Source organism: Aspergillus undulatus (assembly GCF_047715775.1).
Source record: "Aspergillus undulatus strain CBS 261.88 unplaced genomic scaffold BDV17scaffold_11, whole genome shotgun sequence".
In the NCBI taxonomy this organism is placed as follows: Eukaryota; Fungi; Ascomycota; class Eurotiomycetes; order Eurotiales; family Aspergillaceae; genus Aspergillus; species Aspergillus undulatus.
The window spans coordinates 497,210-522,636 of NW_027396615.1; the positions used below are offsets into that span (position 1 = coordinate 497,210).

The 25,427-nt window shown below is 51.5% G+C and overlaps 6 protein-coding genes and 3 non-coding genes across 9 annotated transcripts; 3 read left to right on the plus strand and 6 right to left on the minus strand.

Annotated features, from left to right (window-relative positions):
- Positions 1-29: 29 nt before the first annotated feature.
- On the plus strand, positions 30-1,780 carry BDV17DRAFT_23114 (Mo25 family protein). Its single transcript, XM_073755783.1, has 5 exons — positions 30-317; positions 385-445; positions 513-988; positions 1,049-1,321; positions 1,387-1,780. The coding sequence occupies exons 1-5, from the start codon at positions 213-215 to the stop codon at positions 1,624-1,626; spliced, it is 1,155 nt and encodes a 384-aa protein (XP_073618032.1). The 5' UTR covers positions 30-212; the 3' UTR covers positions 1,627-1,780.
- Positions 1,781-2,761: 981 nt separating this feature from the next.
- On the plus strand, positions 2,762-5,670 carry BDV17DRAFT_23109 (putative TBC domain protein). Its single transcript, XM_073755781.1, has 2 exons — positions 2,762-5,075; positions 5,138-5,670. The coding sequence occupies exons 1-2, from the start codon at positions 2,919-2,921 to the stop codon at positions 5,492-5,494; spliced, it is 2,514 nt and encodes an 837-aa protein (XP_073618033.1). The 5' UTR covers positions 2,762-2,918; the 3' UTR covers positions 5,495-5,670.
- A 1,641-nt stretch (positions 5,671-7,311) lies between these two features.
- On the minus strand, positions 7,312-8,930 carry BDV17DRAFT_23103 (uncharacterized protein). Its single transcript, XM_073755779.1, has one exon. It carries the CDS (start codon positions 8,681-8,683, stop codon positions 7,652-7,654), a length of 1,032 nt encoding a protein of 343 aa, XP_073618034.1. The 5' UTR covers positions 8,684-8,930; the 3' UTR covers positions 7,312-7,651.
- Positions 8,931-9,574: 644 nt separating this feature from the next.
- On the minus strand, positions 9,575-12,599 carry BDV17DRAFT_23131 (DIL and Ankyrin domain protein). The gene is made up of 3 exons (XM_073755789.1): positions 12,292-12,599; positions 11,753-12,192; positions 9,575-11,687 (listed from the first exon to the last, which is right to left on the minus strand). The coding sequence occupies exons 1-3, from the start codon at positions 12,464-12,466 to the stop codon at positions 9,756-9,758; spliced, it is 2,547 nt and encodes an 848-aa protein (XP_073618035.1). The 5' UTR covers positions 12,467-12,599; the 3' UTR covers positions 9,575-9,755.
- Positions 12,600-12,737: 138 nt separating this feature from the next.
- BDV17DRAFT_t45 lies at positions 12,738-12,838 on the plus strand. Its single transcript has one exon. It is a non-coding gene; the product is annotated as a tRNA-Ser (tRNA).
- Positions 12,839-13,819: 981 nt separating this feature from the next.
- BDV17DRAFT_t47 lies at positions 13,820-13,920 on the minus strand. Its single transcript has one exon. It is a non-coding gene; the product is annotated as a tRNA-Ser (tRNA).
- Positions 13,921-14,393: 473 nt separating this feature from the next.
- On the minus strand, positions 14,394-14,494 carry BDV17DRAFT_t46. The gene has a single exon. It is a non-coding gene; the product is annotated as a tRNA-Ser (tRNA).
- Positions 14,495-15,041: 547 nt separating this feature from the next.
- BDV17DRAFT_23143 (mitotic regulator LTE1) lies at positions 15,042-20,850 on the minus strand. Its single transcript, XM_073755791.1, has 3 exons — positions 19,890-20,850; positions 15,532-19,808; positions 15,042-15,469 (listed from the first exon to the last, which is right to left on the minus strand). The coding sequence occupies exons 1-3, from the start codon at positions 20,270-20,272 to the stop codon at positions 15,219-15,221; spliced, it is 4,911 nt and encodes a 1,636-aa protein (XP_073618036.1). The 5' UTR covers positions 20,273-20,850; the 3' UTR covers positions 15,042-15,218.
- A 1,105-nt stretch (positions 20,851-21,955) lies between these two features.
- BDV17DRAFT_23154 (M13 family metallopeptidase) lies at positions 21,956-24,915 on the minus strand. The gene is made up of 4 exons (XM_073755792.1): positions 24,503-24,915; positions 23,932-24,437; positions 22,768-23,869; positions 21,956-22,704 (listed from the first exon to the last, which is right to left on the minus strand). The coding sequence occupies exons 1-4, from the start codon at positions 24,849-24,851 to the stop codon at positions 22,268-22,270; spliced, it is 2,394 nt and encodes a 797-aa protein (XP_073618037.1). The 5' UTR covers positions 24,852-24,915; the 3' UTR covers positions 21,956-22,267.
- Between the last annotated feature and the right edge of the window lie 512 nt (positions 24,916-25,427).

The window sequence follows — 25,427 nt, forward strand, 5'->3', positions numbered from 1 at the left end:
CCCCCGCCAACAATCATCACCGCTTCCCCAAGCAACAAAGCATCCACATACATCTTACTTCCCCGGTAGACCTCCTCAGGGATCATCAATGGCTGCACTTTATACTTCTTAGATGTTGTTATCTCTCCCTCTTTGCGCTTTACAGTCTCTCCGCGGCAACTCTCGTTCCCTTGTGCCCAGAACCTGTGCTATTGATAAGATAAACAAGAAGAATGGCTTTCTTTTTTAACCGTGGTCGATCCCGTCAGCCCTCCGATGTCGTGAGATCGATCAAGGACTCGTTGTCGAGACTCCGCGAGACTTCGGCTGCCGCTAAGGTCTGCTCAATTATTCAAATTCCGTTCGATAGACTAGAAGCCTGCTTACCTCTCATTTCGCAATTAGATCGAGGATGACCTAGCCAAACAGCTTTCCCAGATGAAATTGATGGTGCAGGGGACTCAAGGTCTGTAAACCTTGGAGACAAACTGCGAGATTCACTTCATTCATCATACTAACTCGGTGCCCGCCAGAAATTGAGGTCTCAACCGATCAGGTCCACGCTCTGATCCAAGCTATGCTCCAAGAGGATCTTCTCCATGAACTTGCCCTGGCTCTTCATAAGCTCCCGTTTGAAGCAAGGAAAGACACCCAGACAATATTCTCTCACATACTTCGTTTTAAACCCCCGCATTCCAACTCGCCAGATCCACCTGTCATCTCTTACATTGTTCACAATCGACCTGAAATCATCATCGAGTTATGCAGGGGCTACGAACACAGTCAAAGTGCCATGCCCTGCGGTACTATTCTAAGGGAGGCGCTGAAGTTTGACGTGATCGCCGCGATCATTCTTTATGACCAATCGAAGGAAGGCGAGTCAGCCATTCGACTGACCGAGGTCCAGCCCAACGTCCCCCAGCGCGGGACCGGTGTTTTCTGGAGATTCTTCCATTGGATTGATCGAGGCAGCTTTGAGCTGAGCGCAGATGCCTTCACAACGTTCAGGGCAAGTATATCAAGAGATTCTTCCCGGGAACGGTATCCTAACTTGGAGCTGTTTCTATAGGAAACTCTGACGCGTCATAAATCACTTGTGACGGGATATCTAGCGACAAACTTTGATTACTTTTTCGCCCAGTTCAACACGTTCCTCGTACAGTCTAATTCATATGTCACCAAACGCCAGAGTATCAAACTCCTGGGCGAGATCTTATTGGACCGCGCAAACTACAGTGTAATGATGCGTTATGTCGAGAGTGGGGAGAACCTCAAACTTTGCATGAAGCTCCTACGGGATGACCGCAAGATGGTTCAGTATGAGGGATTTCATGTTTTCAAGGTATGCGGAAACCCCAATGAGAATAACATGGAGGAATCAATCGAACTAACATGGGATGCGGTCAGGTATTTGTGGCGAACCCAGACAAATCAGTCGCAGTGCAGCGGATCCTCATCAACAATCGAGAGCGACTGTTAAAATTCCTACCCAAATTCCTGGAGGACCGTACAGACGATGATCAGTTCACCGACGAGAAAAGCTTTCTTGTTCGGCAGATTGAACTCCTGCCCAAGGAGCCCATTGAGCCATCACGTTCTGCGCGTGAGCCATCTCGCTCAGCTGCCAACACCACGACCGTGGCCTAGTTAGACAACGGCAAGTACGGCGGGGGTGCTGGGCACACCGCATGCATCACATGCACGTACGGCCTTGCATTTATAGCCAGCTGGTATCTGGCTTTTTGGAGTTAGATTTTGGGAATCCGGGCGGGATATATAGGTTGCTGCTTGAAGTGCCACCGGGGCGACGACAAAACAGCAAAACAAAAGGAAAGAAAAATCAACCAATAAAGGAAAATCTAGAGTCTCTGCATGGAAATCAGGTGTAGGCAGTCTGGCAGGCCCGGGAGCGCACAGGGGCCCGAGTTGAACGAATCTCTTGTGTACAGTAGAGTCAAGGAGGTAGCAATAGTATATATTGGGCTCGATTTGTCTCAGAGCCACACGACGCAGGGGCCGGTAGATCGATAAAGCGCGCGACTATTGGCAACCGACGATGCATGACCAGGTGTTTGACGTCGAATGCAAGTTCTTGCATCCATAGTACAATGGCATTGTTAAGCGCGGCATACAAGCAAACCATGGAATCGGCCGCCGAGGTGGATTTCAGTTTCACCATCCCCGTTGAAGTCGGATCTTTCGCCAGTCACTGAATTCGTTGCCATGTCTGACATTATTCTCTGTATTGCCTTTCGAGAATACAGAATAAATAAATCAGTGTTCTGTTCGTGATAGCGTCGTGTGGGCCGAGAAGACCGACTATTGTTGTCGCGACCAGGGCTAGCTAGTCTCTCTATGAATCCTTCCAAGTGGATCGATTCGTAACCCCCTTCGCGATCCCTTTCAACGCTTCAGTTCCAACTCTCCCCTCCACAACTCTCTTTGCTCAGCTTTCTCGTCTTTCTTTTCTCTTTCTTCTCTTGGGCTCGATGAACTCCTAGCAGTTTTCAACCCAGACTGCCACCTTCCTTTAGCTGCTGCCTGCCTTTTGCTCCGCTTGCCAAGTGGCGTCCAGAAGCCGCGGTTCAACAACTGGCAGCCTCGACCCGATACAGTCTTCCCCATTCTTGGGCATCGAACCCCTGGGAAAAGTCATGTTCAATTGTTCAGCGGAAGCCATCCCACAAGTGTCCTTCGTTCAAGCCCCTTGTGCTTCTTACTATATATCTTAGGTTGCGACTGACTGGCGCGACGTTCGTGCGACGATTCGACCCGTTGTCTCCCCAAAAATTACCCCCGCCTCACCCCCTTGGCACCCAATCGCTGAACCAGGCGGAAAGAAAGGCAAAACAAATACAGAGGTGGTGGTCAACGGCTACGAAGGTTGATTGGAGACATTGAAGCCACAGAAAGAGCGAGGTGCAAGTCATGCCAGGATAATGGAAGACACGCGATCCCCCCCGTCGCCCATCGAACCGTCGGAGCGTCCGTCCTCCCGTCCGGACTCCCCCGAAGAACCAGCCGCAGCAGACCTTTCGGAGGCTCAACACGCTTCACTACCACCTCCAGTCGACCAGTCTATCGAAAGCAAATCCATCGCGACAACCGCGTCGTCTAGCGGCCCCGATCAATCGGCGCCTGACATTCCGACGCATCAGGACGGCCCGACGCCTGAAGATACAAAATCAGACCCGGGGTTAGCGCCTCCAGGTTTCGCGAAACCCAAAGGGATAACATCGTTACAAGAAGCCGAGCCGTCGACCGTTAGCTTGCGCTCTCTACGCAGTATTCCCAGCATTGTTGTCAACGAAGCCGGTTCTCGCCCCAGCTCTCGCTCAGGCTCAAGACCCGGCTCTAGACCTGGTTCCCGACCCGGTTCGCGTTGGTCTGAACGTAAATGGCCTACCTTGAGAGGGAAGAGGTCGATGGATATAGAGAGGGGGGAATCCCCACCACCTGTACCACGGATAGAGCCCCAGTTCAGTGGCATATCTCTGGATATTCCCACTGGGGGGCTTGACGGACTTGGTGCACAATCGATGCGATTTTCCAAGCGCGGAAGCCTCATTCGAGAGGAGGAAAAGCTGCAGCTGGAGCGCAAGCTCAAGGAGCAAGAGACTGAAACGGAAGCAAATGGAGGAACAGAAGCAGAAGCAAAGAGTGGACCGGAAGGAGATGTCAATGGAAAGCCTCAGGAGCCAGCCATCTCGCTGGTACAAAATGACTCGGTCGTGGATAATCCAGTAACTGCCCGCATTCGCCCACGACCCGCGTCATTGCTTCGTGTTAGGAGAAGTAGCATCCCCGGCAGGGCTATCTCTGCGGATGAGGACATGTTATCCCGGAGAGTCAGATTAATGTATGCGAGAGGAGACGAAAACGTAACAGATTCAGATGTGGCAAGATCATTCGCCATGGAAAACGGTACGCTATGGGAGGAACCAACACCTACGAAATCAGAAACTTTCGAGACAAGTGCCTCTGAGGCCGACTCGAAACCTGCTGAAGCGCCCGCCAATCGTGATGATAGCTCTCCGGCGCCTAAGAGGGAGGCTGACGAGCTAGCGGGTGGTGTTGAATATTGGCAGAATATCAAGGCCGGAGACGTGGATAGATATGGCTTTATTCGCGCCCCGAACTCCAACGAGCGCACGGATTTCAGCCCCATTCAGCGGGTATCGACTAGTCTTCTGCTTGCGTCGGAGACGCCGCGGCGGAAGCGCTCTATCCGACCTCCGTCTGCAATAGCAAGCAACCGTTCGTTTACCGGCCGGTCTCCTTCGCGGCAAAATTCCGAGGCTTCTATGCGCCCAGCTTCGTCACAGAGCATGTACAGCGCCCCCTTGCGTCGGTCTACTTCACGGTTTCGTCAAGCGACAAATCATTTACCTCACAATCGCAACCGCCGCTTCAAAGATGAGGCCGGGGATATGCTCACGCTTCCGGTCGAATCTGCAACGTTCGACGATAAAATGGACAGTGCGGCTGCGCGCGCCGCAAGGAAGAAAGAGTGGGAGCGGGAGGATAAATGGACCAAAATGGCCAAGCCGACAAGAAAGGGGAAGGATGGTGGCGGCATGACGTTCGACTTTGATACCAGAAGCTCAAAGCTGATCGAACGAACATGGAAAGGGATACCAGATCGGTGGCGCTCATCGGCGTGGTATTCTTTCTTAGAAACGAGCGCCAAAAAACACAGCGACAGCCCAGCGGAAGAGGTCCTCATTGAAGTTTATCAAGAGTATCAGGATATGTCATCTCCTGATGATGTGCAAATCGACATCGATGTCCCAAGGACCATTTCCAGCCACATCATGTTTCGGCGGCGGTACCGCGGTGGCCAACGGCTACTTTTCCGCGTGCTGCATGCAATGTCTCTATACTTCCCAGACACAGGATACGTTCAGGGTATGGCGGCACTAGCGGCTACTTTGCTAGCTTACTACGATGAGGAACATACGTTCGTTATGCTTGTCCGATTGTGGCAGTTGCGAGGGCTCGAGAAGCTATATCGCTCGGGCTTTGCGGGCCTTATGGAGGCCCTGGGTGACTTTGAACGCGAATGGTTGGAGGGAGGAGAAGTTGCCGCCAAGCTGGTATGTGACCCTCAACTCGATATAGGCAAATTCTTCCACTAACAAGTCTCTCTGTGCAATAGAATGAGGTTGGCATTCCGCCTACAGCATACGGTACGCGCTGGTACCTTACGTTGTTCAACTACTCAATCCCTTTCCCCGCCCAACTCCGAGTATGGGATGTCTTTATGCTCCTGGGCGACGCTGAGGATCATCCCTCGGCGGGCGCTGGCAAGTCCGACGGCTTCGGAAAGGGCTTGGACGTTCTCCACGCGACATCAGCCGCCCTCATTGACGGCATGCGAGAAATCATCCTCGAGTCCGATTTCGAAAACTCCATGAAGGTCCTCACCAGCTGGATTCCTATCAAAGACGTCGAACTGTTCATGCGTGTCGCTAAAGCCGAGTGGAAAGTCCACCGTCGAAAGAAGACTGGCTAAAAAAGAACCGTTCACGTTCTCTGCCATACGATCAGGATGGCCTTATCTCCCTTGACTACAACCCTTCGCCACTTCGACACTACACTTATTTATATCACCTTTTCTCCCGCTCTTGAGAACTAGGCCGCCTTTTGCGGTTCATTACGAATGATTTCCGGCTGGACGATTTGCGATGACTGGACCGACGTCGTTTCGTTATCATTATTATAATTTTTCTACTTCCGCGGCTTTCAACCATTAACACCGACATCCATGCAATAGATGTCGAACCGAAACCGGACGCTCCTTCTTCTCAGGGTATTCCCAGATAATTAATCAGCTTCATCCTCGACCTACGATGGCCATCGTCGGATGCAAATTGAACGTGGCCTAAGCGATTTCCACACTCTACCGCGACACTCATACCGCTTGGGGTCACTACTCCACCTTTCTGCCCACAGATTCTACCACATTATACCCTCATTCACTTATAATACCCCTATACCCTTTCGGACTCTCATTAATAATCCCGCTCTTTTCCTTGTCTTCATCTTGTACATGACACGACTCGCCTTCTTATATACTTACTTGCCTAATTCAACCTCCCCTTCATGTGTGCCAGTCCAGTGCAATACGTCTCCGTCTTCATTCTGATACCCCCTACCTTCACCATTTCTTCATCATCACATTCACATTCATACCCGCTTCGATACAGCTGTTATTACCGCTTGTACTTCGCACTAACTATAAACATTCTTCTTTTTCTCCGATTCTCTCTTCCGCTGCGGATCTTTACATAAACAGTCTCCAGCTTCCAATGCTCTTGACAGTACCTACCTAATTCAATCATCCTCATTAGTATCATGCATGACCTATCATCAAAATCATCTTCAAGTAGTCCAGTAACTTCTGTTCAAAGATAGAGCAGTCTCCTCTTCGGACCATCATAGAAATTATCCTCATCAGTATGTTCGTATGTATATGGCGTCGCTGCTATACTACTGCCCACGTGCCTACTTACCTACTCCGTCACGCCTTCCTCGGCTGGCGATTGTACTCGGAGTGTGTAGGTAGTTGCCTATTCCCCCAACCTTGACGCCCATCCAGCTTCCAACGCGGAAGGAGCCTCCAACGATTTCGCCACCTCAGTGACATTTTGGTTGTACCTGCCATGAGTTGGGTATCAGAGCTCCCAGCAGCCGATTGCTCCTGCCTCTTGGATGTGGACTAGGTCCGGACCTCAAGTCCGTTGCGGCACTATATGAAATTCGTACCCTAGTCTACGTTACGCCTACTACGTGGTAATGGGCTTAAGCTTTTGATGCCCAGTACGCGTGTAGTGTTTCTGCTTGCCGAATACTATATGCATAGATCTTTTCAGTGTACCAAAAGTGTTATGTACATGGTCGTTCTATGTCTGAGATTTTTGTACAGATTCTGGCATACCAGCTGCCAGGGAATCGCGATCAGCGGACCAACTATGTACAAGATGAGCTGATCTGATGGACTAATAATATGACAGGTGCCATCCGTGATTGACTACTGTCATCTCGTCTCATCGCATTTGCGTTGCTCCAACGCAGCCCCCGTGAAGGTCATCGGAGGGTACGAGACCACAGGGGCAAATATGATTGAAGTTATTCTCCACCAGTCTCACGGTCTTGGTTAGAGATCTGGAGCTTCTGACGTGGAAGTTGGTTGCGAACCCTGAAGGCCAGAGCCACGAACGCCGGTGGCTATGCCTGAAGTGTAGGGGCCCTGAAGTGCTCGTGGGGTATCCCTGCCAGTGCCATCTACTGGGAACGAATCTTCGCTGTTCTTTTGATCCACAAAATCATGGCCTTTTCCCGAGCTCGACGTGTATCTGGAAAATGCTGGAGGAGCTTGGGTTGGACTCATCCTCCCAATCTGCTCCAATCTAGCATTTTCTAGATTGTGAGCTCCGTAAACACCGGATGTTTCACTAGGCTGATGCCGATGTCCCAACGGTCTTGTTCGCAGCCCGTCACTCGGCGGAGATACGGGCTGTGACATCTGGAGAACGTCCGGAAATGATTCTGGTGGGCGAGAAGAAGGAACCGGGGGAGGTTGATGAGGACCAGGGGCCTTTCTCTTCCTTCCTGGAGACACATGGAGTTCTGAACGACGCGAATTACCAGACGAAGCCGATGATTCCTGTTATGATTTCCCGGCCGTTCCACCAGATTGCGGCTGGGTTGGAGGAACCCAATGATGGAAATAGAGAGACGGAGGGGATCGACGCGACTGAGAGCCAGGCCTTCGTGGAGCTTGAGTGGCAGGAACTGACGAGCCAGGGGCATACTGTACACTGCCCATATTTATCTGACCCGACTGCGTCTGGCCCCCACCACAATGGCTAATCCACGCTGGATTCGCCCCTCGAGTGTCCGAGGGTCCTGTAGGCAGCGATCGTCTTCCGGGTGCTTGCGGTGTAGAAGGTGCGCTGGTGTTTGGCGGCGCATTCTGTGATAGAAGAATATTAGGAGGAGGGGGAGGTACCACGTGCTGCACAGGTGGTCCGTATGAGCTTGGAGGACCGGAACGAGAGCCCTGACGAACATGCATAGACGGTCGTCGGGAATGAGAATTGAATTGCGAATGTGAATGCGTCGGAGCTTGGGGCGCGTTAGAACCTGGCTCTCGGGGGCCAGGATCTTGAGATAGGTACTGCTGGGCCAACTCAAGAACGGGCTGGGGCAGCCCATTCTGGCATATCCCCGCAAAGATAAGTGGAATGATATGGGGAGGAATTCCCGCCATTAAAGAATCCCGAAGCATACTCTGCTCGACTCTCCGCTGCTCCAGCCGTAGCGTCTCTTGGCGCGTCTTCTCCTCTTCTTGCTTTCTCCGATCCTCCTCGGCCTTAGCTCGGAGCCAATGATGCATGGCATCGTCGGAGCTCTGCCATTGTGAGGGAGGGGGTGGCAGGTGCTGGTTCGATGTAGTGGTGGAAGGCATGGTGGCGAAGCCGACATCTGGTGGAGGTAATGTTAAGGAGGAAGGCCGAGGTAAGCTGCTGCGAGAGGAGTCCATTGAGGGGTCCGGTGGCCTTGGTGGCGCTGTAGATGAGGGAGGATCGGGTGTGGAGGGCGAAGGAGAGCGCGGCGTAGGAATAGACTGTCGAAAGCGCAAATGTTCATTTGGTCGTTGGATCCCATTCTGGGAGGTTGCATTAAGGGTGAGCAGCATGTCTTTCAAAGAGGGCAATTGGCAAAGACTGAGGGGATATTTTCATTGCAGCCGCATTGTGAAGCTGCATGCAGTGGAGCAAGCAGACAACATGGGGGCAAGATAGAGGATGCGGTTGATAGCTAGCTCATAGTGCGAGAGGGAGAAGAGGAGAAGGATGGAGAGGAATGGCACAGAGGGCAGAGGAAGGAAAAAAGTACTGAATGACTGAATGGCAGAGAGGACAGAGAGAGAGCAGTTCATCTCCCCAGATCCACATCAGGAAAGCGCGAAAGAGGGCAGGGCCGAGTTTACCATATACGGTAGTGATCTCCATAGGCACTAGGCCAGATCGGGAAGCAACAGGCGGGTGCCCTGTGTGCCCTGTGCGTGCCTGAGGCTGTCACGTTGCTGCCTGGCTAGGGAAGTACAAGGATAGAAAGACAGCCTGGAGCTTGAGCACGTTGTCAGATGTATGAGAAAGACTAAGGAAAGCGCAATAATAACCCTGGAATTTGCGGGCCAAAAACCCATTGCGTGGACGGGGGCTCCAGATGACGACGAAGTAGACGACAGGCGTGAATCTAGACCTGCACAGAAGAAAAGAAAAAGAAAAAGCTCCGAACGGCCCGCTCCGGTTGCGTTTTGTCTGTCAAAGTCGGCAATCGTCCCTGACTTCAAAGACTCCCACACCAGCATTAATCGCGACTTCGATATCATATTTGATAACATGCAATATCACGCCCAAGTCAACTTAACTGAACCGATCTCCCGCCCCTCCAATGCTTGTTTCATCTAGAATGTCAAGACTGATCTGCTCCTTTGTACGGCCGTTTCCAGTAAGTCTAATGACTATCGCTATCAACCGTAATTGTCTCAAGGATCTTCCCGGCGTCGTCTGGATATCAGGCAATGTCTAATTCCAACGCCATGGGGTTATTGGTTTGTGTTCTCTTTAAATCGTCCATTCATCGCTAACATGGGTGAGTTAAAGAAATAATGCATGCACCCCACTCCATAACCGCTGTACAAGGCACAATAGATACAGATGGTATATACTCCGCACACAAATGCAACTTCTTTGGCAGCACGCTCAGCCGTTGCGGTCGAATCGCGCCAGTACCTCCGGGGGTACTGTTGGAATGTACTTGCGCGCCCGCTCTCGGTTTGTTCCGCCCCATCCTGCCCCGTAACTGATCAACATGTCTGTGCTGGTCGGTAAGGAAAAGGGAAGGGTTAGTGCCGGATCTAGGAAAACTGTGGTTGCGCCACTGCGTTCATCGACCCGGGAAGTTGCTCCTGGTCGCGGAGAGGCAACACTGGAGCCGGAAGATGTGATAGAAGCTGCGGGGTTAGGCGAGCCTGATACAGACGCCGAAGGGGCCTGATTCTGGGGCGGAGTCTGGGGGCGCCCATCTTCTTTTGGTGCTGAGGTGGGCGCCAGAGAATCGGCTTTGATTTGAACGAGCCTTAGCTGCTCCCTGAACAACAATTCCGGGTCGCGTTGGAGTTCTACCAAGAACTTCACCGCGGCTTTATTGAGCCCCTTCTCTCCCACTTCCGCCCGGTAAGATTTCACAGCGTGTAGAAGCTGCGCTGGCGTGAGGTCTTGCAGCTGGAGTAGGGTGTTGACGAGTGACTCCCAATCTTCACCTAGTGACGAGAAGCACTGCAGCCACTGTAGAAGTTGGATTACTGGCGCCAGGTGTTTACGAGCCGAATCCATTGTGCTGTCTCCTGTGGATGTGGTTGACCCGTTCTCGTAGTGTTCTGGCTGTCGGTTGTTTGTGCGGGCCCAATCTTCCAGGGTTGACACATTCATGCGGATTTGCATCGCCTTGGTTCGGGCCAGATATCGTTTTGTAGAGAGGATACGATTGAAGATCTCCGCCCCCAACCAGTAGTAAAGCTGCGAGAGGATTTGCGTGGTGATGACAGAGTGCACATCATAAAGGTCCAGGACAAAAAGTGTCGATGATAGGAGAGAGGTAATGTTGCGTGGCGAAATCTGTGCTCGGCGCCTTGGAGATGGTGGTCTGAATTTCTTATCAGCCGGCTCGGGGGCCTTGTTCTTGTTTTTGCGGAAGAGCTTCCACTCATTTTGGAAGGGGATGTCATCGAGTCCTGGAATCGTTTCATGGTCCAGCATGGCCGCGTCCAGCACCTTGTTCATCCGACGTTCAGCATCGCGGATAATGAGGATAAAGATTTCGTTGATGAGCTCCGCTAGATGGAGTTGGAACTCCACTGTGGACTCTACCAAGCCTGCATCTTTTTTGAGATAATGAAGTAGGAGAGTGGCATTCGAGATCCAGAATGCGAGAATCGTCATGTCCCATTGATACCGTTCGACTACGTCGTTGATCTTGTCCGTTGCCGAAACTAGCAATGTCGCGAGGAGTTCCTCGCTTGCGTGATAGTGGGCGTACCGCGCACTGAGAAAGAGAAGATTTGCTGGAACCGGCTTTTGAGACGGAGATCGTTGCGGGGTCATGTTGGTGATGATAATATCGAGGATTCTTTCAAGCTCGTTCTCTTGGAAGACGAACATCTGGTCGTTGAGACATCGGTCCCAGATGAACTCCTGCTGCTCTTCTTCCAATTCTTCGTCATCTTGAGAGTCGAACTTCTCATCCAACCCCAGACTTGAAAGATCAACCTCCAAATTGATCGCGCTTTCCTCCATCATCATGCGTCGCTTCATTTCGTTCTCTGCAAATTCCTCTTCAAACCGGCCATGTGCAAACCCTGGGTCGTAGAAATCGTCCTCTATTGCGCTCGGGCCTAGACTATAGCCGTTCTCATGGAGATATTCGGATATCTCGCTTCCAGGCTGAGCAAAGTCAAACGCGGTACCGCCAGATGAAGACTTGATATTCGGCGACGCCCCATTATCGAGAAGTATCTTCGCTATCGTTTTATGCCGGTTGGTCATAGCCCACATCAAGGCGCTCCATTGATTCCGGTCCTGCTGGTCAACATGCGCTCCCGCGTCAAGAAGAGCTGCAACGACATCTTGGTGTCCCTATCGCAAATCATATCCAAAGTCAGCTCCAAAGCACGAGAAACAGAAGGAGCGGCTAGCCATACAAAGCAACTAGCATATATCAACGGCACCGTCCCCTCCTCATCCGGCATGTTCACATCGACGTAGTCCTTCGCTTTTCCAGACACTAATTTCCGCACGCGCTCAACATCGCCATTACTAGCAGCCATGTTCAAGCTTCGTTGAAGAACTTCCCTTTTCCGCTCGGCCGTCAGCTTCTCATCCACTGCAATTGACTCTTCGTCCGCATCTATTGAGTCCACTTCGCGGTGGGCGGCTTGCGCAGCAAGCATTTCCATCAACCGGACATCGCTATCTTCCAGCCGAGCCGTGGATGTGGATTCGTTATCGTCCTCCGTGGGAATTGCAAGGTTGCGGCCATAGTGCGCGTGCAGAGCATGCTCGTCGTCATGCGAGTGGTCGTCTAAGGCAAGGCTAAAACTAAGGGGCTTCGCAGCGACAGGGGTAAGGAATTGAGATTGGCCTACATCAGAAACCGACAGGCGACAAACGGTCAGCAGGGGGTCCGTATTCATCTAGAAAGTATCCAAGACTGAGGCTGCTCGGGGACATAGTCACTCACCTTGCCAAGCATCGTACATCTCCGTTTCCTGCTGGATAACGGGGAACGAGCGGCGGTCATCCAAAGATTTCGGTAAGTCATCAGGAAGCTTCTTGGGTTCGGTTTCCGACGAGCTTGAATTCCTGATGTGCCCGGGGTCGGGGTCTGCGGGAGAAACCCCGCGGGGAGAATCCATCGTCTGCGGGATGGATAGAAGCGATACAAAGACAAAAGTGAACGAAGAACGCGGAGCTTATAAAAGGGAGCACCAGCTCCATGGGAAGGAAATTGTCAGGGAGTCTGTTTGTACCCGTCGCGTTAGGTAGCCGCCCCACGGCTATCATGTTCATCGATACCCCGGCGGCGTCATGTCTGAGGCATCAAGACCGTGCTCGCTTAGATAATTTGAGAGAATTTGACCTGAGTTCTTTGTATATTAAGTACAAAAGACCGTTCTTAACAGCCAAGGCACTTTGGCGGAGTGGTTAACGCGATGCCCTGCTATATATCTCGGGTATAAGCTTAGGCATTTCCTTCGGGAGCGTGAGTTCGAATCTCACAGGTGTCGTTTTTTTCTGGTGTCGGTTTTTCTTTTTCCCTCGACGACTTTTTTAGCTCTGTAGCTAAAAAAGTAGCCAGAGTTGTGACGGCGTCTTAAAACACCACCTCGACGCTCGATGAACCTTCGCATCCCAGTCTCTTTCTAATCCGGATGTTCCAACACCATACCACCAGTCTAAGGACATATCATGCCGAATAGATAAACATCGAACAGTTTCGAAGCCCCCCCCGGCCCTTGATATGATTCCCGGGAAGACACCGTCACGCCTTTGTTGGGTTGAAGACGCAGCTAAACTGGTTTGTTTCTTATGGTCAGAGATTCCGCGCACCAGACATATAGACCTGTCTCAATTCGCCAACCACCTCACTCGCTAGTACTGTTCGGTACATCGACCACAGGAAACCTCAAGTAGCTGCCTGACTCATACTGAAGACACTGCGAAATATCCCAGACAGTCAGCACCGTCTGCCTCATGTAGCTGGTAGGCCGATTGCAGAATCCTTTCGGCATCTTAGGTCGGCTCATCCTGTCGGCGGGTGCAGATATCACCACACTCTGTTTCGCACGGCATTAAGCCCATAGCAACGACCGTCTATAGTAGCGACTGCCTCCCTGTGAGCGCACTGAACACCGTGCTCAGGAAGAGTGTCGCGCGGATAACCTATGCTTGAGAAGGACTTGGCCAGCCGTGAAACTTTGGTCTTCAGAAAGTGCTTGATGGAGGTGTTGTAGTGCACGTAGTCTTCGTATAAACAGCTGCTCTGGGCATTGGGACATTGGGACATTTGGATCAAAAGCTTCATCGTCCTCTTCTGCCCAGTGCTTGGGACAGACGTCAATTGATATCTGGATCCAAGGCCCGTACGCTATCCTCTGGTGCCAGCGGTCATGAGCTCGCCAGCAAAGAGAAAAAAAAAAGGTTCCAGCGCCGCAGATGTGGCTGGCAGGCGACTGCCATAATATATATGACCCCAAAAAAATGAAAATCGACACCTGTGAGATTCGAACTCACGCTCCCGAAGGAAATGCCTAAGCTTATACCCGAGATATATAGCAGGGCATCGCGTTAACCACTCCGCCAAAGTGCCTTGTTGGATTATAATTTGACCAATTTAGCTGCATGTCCATGAGTACTCTGTCGGCTCTCTGGAAGGTGGGTGAAGAAGTTCTCTGGCAAAGTTTTATCCAAAGTAGAGGACACCACTATAGACTTGCAGACACCCAGCTAGGATGAAAACGGCGAAATAATGTCTGCACTCTCGAGCAAAGGCCGGCTAAGGAAGTGTGTTGAGTATCTGACCCTAGTAGTAGTGGGGAAAAGCAAGCCACTCAGTTGTCGTGCCTTGCGCGCTTTTCAAACTGAACGTTGTGGGATGCTCATTGGTTGCTAAAGCTTTCTTGAGGGATGAGGAAAATGGATTATAGTTCACGACAGATAGGCAAGCGTGCAACCAAAAAAAATGAGCTGGGTGGTAAGACTGTTTCTGTGCGGGCAGGGGTCAAGAGAAGATGAAAACGGAATATGGTGAGGGAGCAAAAAAGGAAAGGGAGAAAAAAAAACCGACACCTGTGAGATTCGAACTCACGCTCCCGAGGGAAATGCCTAAGCTTATACTTGAAATATATAGCAGGGCATCGCGTTAACCACTCCGCCAAAGTGCCTTGGGATGTCAATCTCGATCACTTATTGCTAAAATATCCCAAGTAAGGTATTGCATACACCTCTTATCGAGTATCGACGCATACAGCGTATGGTTCTATTAACTTTTAACTATGAGACGACTAGGCCCGATAACGATTGCAATCCTCAAAATACTATATTTTATCATACGGGAATGATTGGTGTTTTGCTAAGCTAATGGCGAATCGTTAGAAATGTCTCGATCTCGTCGATATATATATATGGGCGCGGACACCCCCGCCCGAAGACAGAGACCTCATGGATCGAATTACACGAGTGCCTCAGAAATCGTCGCGCAGGTAAAACAATGGCGCGAAGGCTGCATAAAAGCCAGGCGTTACCGGGAAACATAGACAAGAACACGTGGCCCGCGAAAGTTTAATAAAACCGCCAGAACGCATCATCATAACAGATTAATGAAGACTAGAGCGAATGACTACTATACATTAATTCAGGCAGAAGCCGTCCGCTTCCATGCACCCCAAAAACAAAAAAGAAAAGGAGAATAATTCCACCAGGGATATAAGTCGCTAAACGCCAAATGACATGACAAATAAACCAGGAAAGATGAGCGAGATAGACGATAGATGGAGGGTATTATGCATGCAGGCGATATATACCAGAAACATTATAGAGATGACGAGGCCGATTTCGTAGATTAACCGGCAGATAGTCACTGTCGCCTATTCTGAAGCACTTGGTTGGTTATACCAATAGTTTGCTGCGGATTTGAATTTGGTCCTCGGAGAGCGATGCGATCCACAGGGCACGCTCAACGATGCCTGGCACCGGCTCGATGTTATACTTTGTGCTTGCGTCTATCAGACGAAGAAGACTCTTGACGATCCTTGCAGTTGTTCGGTAGCGCTCGAAGTTGATCAGCGGCTCCCCCTCCCGGGTAGCAGCCACCTGGGCGGGCTTTTGAGCGTTATACGTGAGATCATGGATATAGAGACCTAATATCTTCAGTTAGTTGCTGTTTTGTAGACACTCGTAGCTCCAAGGGATGACAACGTACCAACAAATGGAATGCAGCCGTCCTGCACATTCGCAGTCTCCATCTCGACACGGAGGTCATGGAAATTGCGAACCGGCTGAATGAGTAATTCCATATCCTTCAACGTCCGCCTATCCTCATGCGACACTAGAGCCCACGTGCTCTGAAGCCGAGAGCAATCGGTAGAAGTAAGCGCGATAGCAATCTGCAGCATGGTAGCATAGTTGCAGATCATTCGTGCATGTGCCGCTGTGTGAATAAATTTTGAGATGGTTCGGGCTCGCTCATGGATGTCTAGAGTGAGAACAACCTCCGACAAGACCCATTTCACCATGAGATTGAAACGTCCAACGACTAGATCAATGCCTCGGCGGTCTTCGTCCATAAGGAATTGTACCCAACTCGTGGTAAAAGGAGGACCACTATTCCACTTCATGTCGACGAGATCGCGCCAATCCACCTCGCCGAGAGCAGCCATCTCGACCAAGGTGAATTGTTGAGCCAGGGTATGCGATTCGCATGAGAGTACGAAGGGCACGTGCTGAGCATCTGGTGCTGTTGTGAGCACCGAAAGATGGTGGCCTTCCTCAGACCGACAGAGGATATCACCAGATACATGCTGCATATCCAAAGACGGAAGCTTGAACTGTTTTGTAGTCTTATTGACTGGGGACGGATCTGGAGTGAGATGCTGCGCTTTGACAAGGTCCGCGTTTAATGACGCCCGGTGGAATTGCACAGATTGATGGTTTTGGACAGTCATCGGGGGAGAAGGCGGGTGTGCAAGTGGATGAGGAGGTATCGTAGTAGACGACTCATTGAGGCTGCGTGTATCGAATGATAATCGCGCCTCCGCAGCCTCCTTCGCATCAATCACGTCAACGGAAAGCTCGGAGGAGAGACCAGACAGCCGGGAAGCTCTGGTCCTTTTATGAGGTACAGGAAGGGTCGAACCTCGCGGAATACGCTTCATGCTCTCCGTCTTTCTCACCAAGTCGATAGAGGGATGCGACGACCCCATATCCGACTGAGAGGCAACTGCCCGAACCGCAACGCGCGGACCAGACGGGTCATCCTGCACCTGTTTCTTCATAGATTCGTCGCTGAGCCCTCGCTCCAGCAGCGGAATCGAGCTATAAGAGTCTTCAGAATCCACGATCGATTCCGAATAAGGTCTAGAAGCGAGAACCCGCGTTTGAGCTTTGGGATAATCGCCAAACTTCTGGTTACCCTTCGCAGGTGTACTAGCCCGCGGATAATAATCAACCTGTACCATTCCATCGCGCGCACGAGATGGCTGGTTGATGCGCCCCTGCGTTTGACCTGGGCCAGCAACTGCGATTGCCGCACCGTTGGCTGGCTCGCCCGTCCATTTGCCCTCAAGCTTCAGTAGAGCTGATTCAATGCCTCCATCCTCCTCGTCAGGAATCTGAGCAAACCGCGCGATAGCAGACTCGAAAGAACGGCGAATAAGCTGGGACGAATGCGTCTTCAACAAAGAGAATCGAGGCTTTGGAGGGACAAGGCTAGTTTGCGGCCTCGATCCAGTCCTTTCCAATGTGTCCGTTGTGCTACCGGCTACAGAGCTTTGGTACGTCACATCGGACCAAACCGAGGCCGAATCGCGGGCCTGCTGGCCTCCCACGTTAGTTTGCATTCGGCGTAGATTACCACCGGGTCGCCTTCGGAGAGTAGGCCCCGCTGGCTTTGCAAGATCTAGAATACTAGACCCAGCATCCGAACCTGAGATCCCGGATTCGCTTTCCAGATCAGGGCGATGCCTCGAGAATCCACTCTGAAACGACGCATATTTCCGAAGTCTGTTCGACGGAGACGGCTTTTTCCAGAAGGAAGAGCCTCTATCAATAGAGAATGATCTTCGCGAGACGGGACCAGAATGTCCGTGGAACTTAGTACTTCTTCTCGACTGTCTCGCGCTAGTCTCGTCATAATAGATCGGCAGCGAGTACTCATCAGCCCCCATTGTCGAGGCTCGAGATGAGGCAAGGAAGGTATGAGCTTTAAGGGTTGTAGGAGTGCTCCCCGCCGTCAGGAACATAGGAGGTTGATCAAGGCCCAAAGGAACCGTCCCAACACCTCCAGACATAACTGGCACTCGCGCGCCCGTATCATCCACGATAACAATGGACTCACTGCCACCCGTCAAGCGACTTTGTGTCTTATCATTAGGCGGTATAAGGAAAGATCGTTGTGACGCATCGAGGGGGATCTGTCCCAGCTGCCGATCAGGTTCATCGTTGGGAGTTGGTGAATCGACCTTTTCGCCGGAAGCCTGGCGATATTGCCGTAGAGCCTCGTCACAAAGGAGGTCTATCCTAGTCGGCCTCGTCGGAAGAGCAGCCTTCTTGTCCCGGTGGAGATCCAACCCGGATGCGACATGTGGCGGGAGAGCCGAAGTCCGTCCTCTAGTTGACGGTGCATTCGCATGACGCGCAGAAGCACCCGGAGCCGGGTTCTTACCGTTAAGGGCCCGCCGGATGGAACCAATGATCGTCTTTACTCCCGACCCGGAAGTGGCAGGTTTAGAGGAGCCATCCATGTTCCGACGATCAAACCGCATGCCAGTCGGCACAAACGGAAGAGTCGGGGAAGGAGGCGCCATCATCGTCATGTACGAATCAACCGGAGGATAGAGCTCACCGCGGATCAAACCTCCGAGATAGCAAGGCTCCTGGGCAGACGAGGCACTCTTGCTATCAAAGTGTGGCAAGGATATCGGGGCTCTGTCATCACGAAAAGAGTCCGAGAAACTTCCACTGCGTTTGTGCGAATGACCGTAGCATGGGATGCGCCGCGCGCTAATCGGCGACAAAGGGGTTGTAGGTGGATGGGAAGAGGAGCCTGTCGGTCTCGGTGTAACAGGCACGGGGTGAGGAGCGTTGGCTGACGAGAAGGGCATGGAATGACGCTTGGGTGATTTGGAAGGCAAGGAACATGATATTGCAGGAGCACTCCAGTCACTGTTTGTCGAGGTCGGCATGCTCTTTGCGGTAGCAGAGGAATCCTTCCGATCGTGATGCGCCAACAATGGTGGATCCCTGTTCTCACCCACGCCAGGTATGTGAGTACTATGCGTGGGAGCGACATTCTGCAGGTCGTCGCCAGCAGCCGGTTCATCACCACCAGGGTCAATGGGGCGGTCCGGGCTGTTATATGGAATGTGATGATCAGGTATATCCCAATAGGTTGAGCACTTGCCATGCCAGCATCGCTTGAGATCAATGAGAATCTTCAGGTCACTGACTCCACCGCCCTGGCGAGCCTTCACACTGTCGTATAAACGATTGATAGTCTCGCAGAAATGAGCCCGCAACTTGAAGTCTGGAACAAAGTCATCGACAAAGTAATTAAGAATCCAATGACGCAGAGCCGCGAACGTGCGAATTCTAATGATCCTTCCATCTTCCTGTAGCCGATTGATCGCCCATTGCAGCCGTGCGAGCAGAAGAGAGAGCAGCGAACCCGCGGAAAGGTAAGGTCGGAAAGTGAGGAAGAAATCTGACACAAGCTCATAGTCCATGAATGACTCGGAGGATATCTGTGCAACAATGCGAGCAGGCGTGGCAGCACTGATGTTCTTGGTGCCAGAGACGTAACGAACGACGGACTCATCATCCATCACCGTCACCAACGTCTCGAAGATGGATGGTTTGATGGTGTCGCCGGGATCGTACACGACCGGTTCGGGACTAACGGCAGCTCCTCGGCTTAGATCCATGGCAGAAACTCCGGAAAATATGGAGGGCGCAAATGAATAATGGACTGGGTCAGTCAGATAGGTGTTGCGCGTAGAGTTCCATACTTCCATCGACTGCGTTGAGCTCGGCAGTAGGACGTTTGTGGTGTTGAATCTTGTGATACCCAAGTGATGATCGGGGATTGGAACTTCTAACTGTCGAAGAGAAGATCCATCCGCTGACTTGGGTCTATCATCTGCGCGATCGATGACAACCCGAAACTCCCTGTTGTCGCCGGCCCGCGAGACCGACCGCTGTTCCGAGATGGTGGAGAATGAACGCGCCCTTTGAAGTGTATGTTTCCGAGTTCGAGGGCGAGAGCTAGACCGCGACAAATCCGAGTTTATCGAAGCGGTGTCTTCGTCATTCCCTTTACCTTCAAAACGTAACTCGGACAGTTGCGAATTGGACCATCGCGACGGATCGTTCTTGTCACTACTATCTGGGCCTTGTGGATGAAGGTATTCCGGCTTCGATTGGCTAGGTGAAGGAGCGACTGGCGTACGAGGAGACTCTTTACGAGACAGATTCCGAACAGGCCTAGACGGCGAGAGGAGGTTAGTGTTTGCTCAAGGTTGTGGTACCAAGAAGCGCACACGGAAAAAGTGAGGATTGACGTACCTGAGGAATATTTTCCCGTTCTGGCCTACATTTCCCACAGTAAAGTGACTCGATGCCCTCGATCCAGCAAAGCCCTCACGCGGGACCTTCTGGAAATCAATATGTTTGACGGTCCGCCCTCGAAGCAATTCATGGCTGTCCTTGGTGCGAACCAAAGGAAGAGCCGCCTTTTCCTCTACCAGAGTCGACCCAATATTCGTTTTCCTCGCAATATTCTTCCCTTGTGCGACGGTGTGGGCGCGTCGTAAAGCGGACGTGACGTATGGGATTTTAACCGGCGCATTAGGCTTCGAATCCTTGCCGGTTGAGACAGGGGAAGCGCTCGTGTGCACCCCCTCCGACTTTTTCGGACTGTCATCGAAACTAGCTACACTGGGTCCCATGGTGCAGCAGGATGCTGTGCACAGAGACCGCAGGTCTGTCGTCCCAAAGCAGGGACTTTCGTCCCCCTTAAAGCAAGCTTTTTTTTTTGTGTCTTCACCAGCGCGACTCAATGCCGATACGATATGAAAAGGTGGACAGCCCAAACTGGGAACAATATGTGTTTCTGTGCAACGACATGACCAGGCTCACGAGAGAGTGGTTTTATACGCGACGAATCGCAGGCATGGACGCGGTTCGCTCGGCGACGTCGAAGTTCTCCGTTGAAAGCTCGGACCGACAAGCTGCAGGCGGATACGAGTGCGGCAAGACTGGGTCGACAATTGAAGTCGAAAGCAGGCGGTGGACGACGGCAAGAATGGCGACGTAAGAGATGAAGACGTAGAAGAGACACAAGAAAGCTAAGAAGAGAGAGCAGTGGAGGCCGAGCGGCTGCGTGATAGCAGGTGGTGAGGCGAGCCGGAGGCGACCTTGAGGATGCGCAAGAGCGTTAATAGCGGGAGGAGGATTTGTTTTGTTTCGCCGTTCCACAGGCGGTTCCAGGAGAGCGGAACCGAACCCACAGCAGTTGGATGGATTGACAAGACTCAGCTCAATCGCGGCACGATGGAGATGGATGCGAAGGACAAGGTAGCCCAAATAGTGTGTCTCTAATAACCTAGAAAATGCGAGGGGTCACCATTCACCAACCGCAATTGTCAACGGGGAGTGGTTAAGCGGCGGTCGTCTCACTCAAGAGTTCGGCTTATTCTGAGCACACAAAGACAATGGCCAGGGAGACCTTGATGGATCGCAGCTGAGCAGCAGACCGGGAAGGATTTCAGATTGCTGCGAGCATCAATCACATTGCAGAGAAGCTCTGGTGGCCGTTGGTCATGATGTCAGCTGATCGGGTTGGATCCAGTCCAAGTCCGCGGCTCCACCACAACTGAGATTCAGCAGGCTGTCAACGTCACTCCCACGATGAGCACTGTTGCAGTACGAAAATACGCAGCTGCGATCTAACATGCCCGGCCTGGAAATCCGCCTTATCCCCGTTTTAACCCCATTGACAAGCTCAGGGATGTGTCAAAGAGGCAAAAAGGCAGAAGAAAGCGCCCAGATGCAACCGTTAACTGTCAGACCGATTGGGTAAGGCCGGCCAGCAACAAGGTTTCGCTATTGATATCTTTCTTTGGAACGAACTACACTATCGAGATCGCGTTCATGAATCCAGAGCCTCCAGCGTCCCAACACCACGAAGTTCAGACAAGCGACGATTGATACATCATATCCCGCTTCTGATGATTCTCTTTCGGCCTTCGGAGCTGACAGTCCAGTGTCCACTCTCCCGACGCCTCGGTCATTTTCGACTGGCCAGGAAGACACTTCCATGCAGGTGTTCTTTGCTTTTTCGGCGGGCCTATCATTTTCGTCACCGGGATCTTCTTCTGGTGCTCATGTCGATACATATGTACATGTAACTACACCATGAACCGCTTCTTTGTGCCCGGCTCATGGATCTAGAAGTTCTTGGGTGTCAGTGCTCATGAAAGACTCCAGCGGTCGTCGGTGGGGGGATAGCAGCCTCCACATGCCCCCTGGCTAATCACTGAGATAGGCGTCTTAAGGTAGTACTCAGCTATAGATCTAGATATTACTGAACGAAGTCTATTGCAGTCTCGCTTGCGTGGAGGCCATAAAGGTCGACCCACCTCGTCTCGACAGAACGAGTATCGTTGGTGAGCCTCCAGCCTCTTTCGTCCGCTGTACAACGTGACTTACATCACTTCTTTTAGATCTAAGAATGGCTGCGTAGATCTATCAGGGCCGAATGATCCATTTCAATGCTACAGTATTCCAAATAGGCAACCCCCTGTATGCTACCAATACAGAAACAGAACCCGGCTTCGGGGCTCAGCTACTGCCTACCAGAGCTTGCAAGTAGGCTGCTTCTTGGGGCAATTGAACGCCTCCTGGAACTCAAGGGAATTGGCCATTGTTCCCTTGCAAGAACGTTAGCTCAGAAGAAGTAGCCCACAGAGCGGGGAACTTACAATGATTCTTGCCGGCTTCGGCGCATGGGGGTCGTTGTATATGGCCTCCTCTGCCGCCTCCGGAGTCGACTTGCTGCACCACCAGTTTGCATAAGAGATAAAGAAGAGCTGCGCTTTGCTAAACTCAGAAAGACCAGGCAGGTGAAGATCTGATTTGGCCTCGTCTCGCTTCACCCAGGAGTGGTATGCCGCTGTTAGACCCCCTGCATCTGCAATGTTTTCACCAAGAGTGAGTCTCCCATTGACATGGAGCTCCGAGTCCTTTCCATGCACCGTGAATTCAGAATATTGGTCGACGAAGCACTGTACGCGCTTTTCAAAGTCCTTGACAGTTTTCTCATCCCACCAATCCGTGTAGTTTCCTGTTTCATCATAGTGCCGCCCCGTTGAATCAAAGGCTATATTGCATCTCATGCATTAGTTATGCTCAACTGTTTCTGGGTATAGACTACAGGATTTACCGTGGGAGAGTTCATGTCCGCTAACAGCTCCAAACGCCCCGTACGACAGATATAGCGGAGCGTCCGGCCCATGGAAGACAGGTGGTTGCATAATCCCAGCGGGGAAGACAATTTCGTTACCGGGAGGGTTGTAGTATGCATTGACAGTGGGAACAGTCATTTCCCACTCATTTCGATCTGTTGGCTTTCCCAACTTGAGCCAGTTGTTATGGTTCACAAATCTCGCAACGGCGACTGCGTTCTCAAAGAAGGAATCATTCGAGATAGGGAGGTCTTGGTAATACTTCTCCACATCCGCCGGGTCCATAACATCAGGGCTCTTTGTCGGATACCCGATCTTTTGGACAATGTTTCCGACCTTCTGGATGCCTAGTTTCCTCACTTCTGGCGACATCCAGCTAGTCTGCCCCAAGGTGAATATGAAGCGTTCTTTGATATCAGAGACGATCTGATCCCCAAGTTTCTTCGACTCTTCGGAAAACGCGTTCAAGACGTAGAAACGACTGAGAATCCAACCAAGATCAGTATCCAGAGTGGCAATGCACTTCCTCCAACGTTCCTTCTTGGCCTGAGGATCTTTCCCAGCAAGAACATTGTTGAACTCGTGTAGAGGCTCAATGTCGGCGCTTTCGATGTTGTCGGCGTATCTCTGAATGATTTTCCACTTGAAGAAGAGTTGGATAGTTTCCCTCGGGGTTTCTTTTAGGATCTTTGACAACGATTCCATATACGACGGAGAGCCAATGATTAGACGATCAGTTTCATAGTCCGCCGGTCCCAGGGCTGCGATGATGTCTGATAGTGAGATCTGAGGTAGCAGAGACTTAGTTTCTTCGATACTGCGAGGGTTGTAGAATTGAGTCACATCCTCCTGCTCCTGTGTTGTAGGTGTAACATCCGCCAGTCTCGACTCAAATGCCACAACGTCTCTGGTAAGCTGGCTCTTATCCTTGCCCGTGACAAAGCTACCGAGGACCTTTTCAACAACAGTGGTGTAGTCTCTCACAACCTGAGTATTGTTGTAATACTCCCTTGCAGGGAGCCCGATCTTCCTAGGCGGCGTCACAAAGACCACGACGTTATCCGGATCACGATCGTCGGGCTAGACCGCAAAGTTGATATCAGTCTAAAGGAAGGTGAACAGGGTAGATATGAATGACTTACCGAAACAGACGGTATGACAAGTGTACGAACGCCAGAGTTCACAAGATATTGCACAGCATCGGTCAATCCAGCTTCAGAATCTTTGGAACTGGCATCCAGTTTATATATATCCTCGAATTCTTTCAACAACTTCTCAAGGGGTTCGGTTCCGCGTTTCTCGACCGTTTCTGCATCAAGACATGCGTTATAACCATCCTTTAGCTTCTCAAAGATGTTCGAATCGGCAGGGTCTGATGGTCCAGAAGACTCGAGCAGATGACGAAGGCGAGCCTGGGATCCCTCCTGCATAAACGTTCCAGCGAATATAGCTCCCTGGTCAGGGCGCATGTCATGGTTTTCTCTCCAGCCGCCACAAACGTATTGATCGAAGTCCGTGCAAGGATCGATGTCGGCGTAGTTGGGGTCCAGGCTGCGAAGAATCTCGGAGGCAGCGTTGACACATTCGGGTGTCTGGCAGATAGGAGGTGGTGCTTCGGCGTGTGGAGGTTCCTTATCGAATGGTTCTCCTGTAGCAAGATAAGAAGACACATCAGCAGATAAAAAGGGTAGCTATGAATGGGAGTGAGCATACTGAGCAAGTCTGCAATAAGGTATCCCGCTGTCATAAGTAGAAAGGCCCCCACCGCCGGAATCATGGCGTAGCATATTGTGGAGGAGAGCCATGATCGGTTTGGCCTGCACCGTGCTTTCGCTGATCGCGGAGGGAGTTCCAAAGCGTCTTTCGTGTCGTCTGAGAAAACGAGGTGCTTCTCGGCGATCGGCTTGGAATAACCTCGTAGTAGTGAGGTATCCTCTGAGTCCTCAGCACTGCCAAAGTCAATATTCTCCGATCGTCTTGATGGGCCTGCTGGAGCACGGGGAAGTGGAGCGGACCTCAAGGGCGATTCCCGGTCCGGGAGTGACTTGATCGGTTCGATCATTCCGTCAATCAGAACTCATGGACCCGTCTGATAATCGTTTAATTGAAGCAATGAGCTAGACGCCCATGAAATCCGCGTCCGCTCAGTGTTGTGTCAGGGCTCAGCCAGGAACGTCTCACTAATCGGAGAGATGATGTAATCACAAATCGACCCATGGTTGCTTTGCGGGGAACCGAGTGCTGCCGATCTATGGCCAAGCGCAGGATACTTGATGAGTGTTTCGCAATATTGCACTGATTCAAGAAAAAATGTGCAAGAGCACTAAAATATAGATCAGTTCTGAAAGGTGCTGGCAGTTGGCCTCAAGTTCTGCAGTGTCGACAGGGTCGCCTGAGTAGTGCAACAAAGAACTAGCTGGGCAGCCAGACGAACCGTCTTTGTTAACAAAGAACTCGAATAACGGTTCTATTGAGGGCATCTTGGTATAAAATCAACTGCCATGCCAGCAGTGGTGCATGCAGATATGTGTTCTTCGCTAAGAAAAAAGCGCCAGTATTGTCCGTGGAATGCATCCCAATCTCCTCTCTATTGAGCTACAGAGAACGGACCCAAAAACTGCCAAGTGGCAAGCAGATC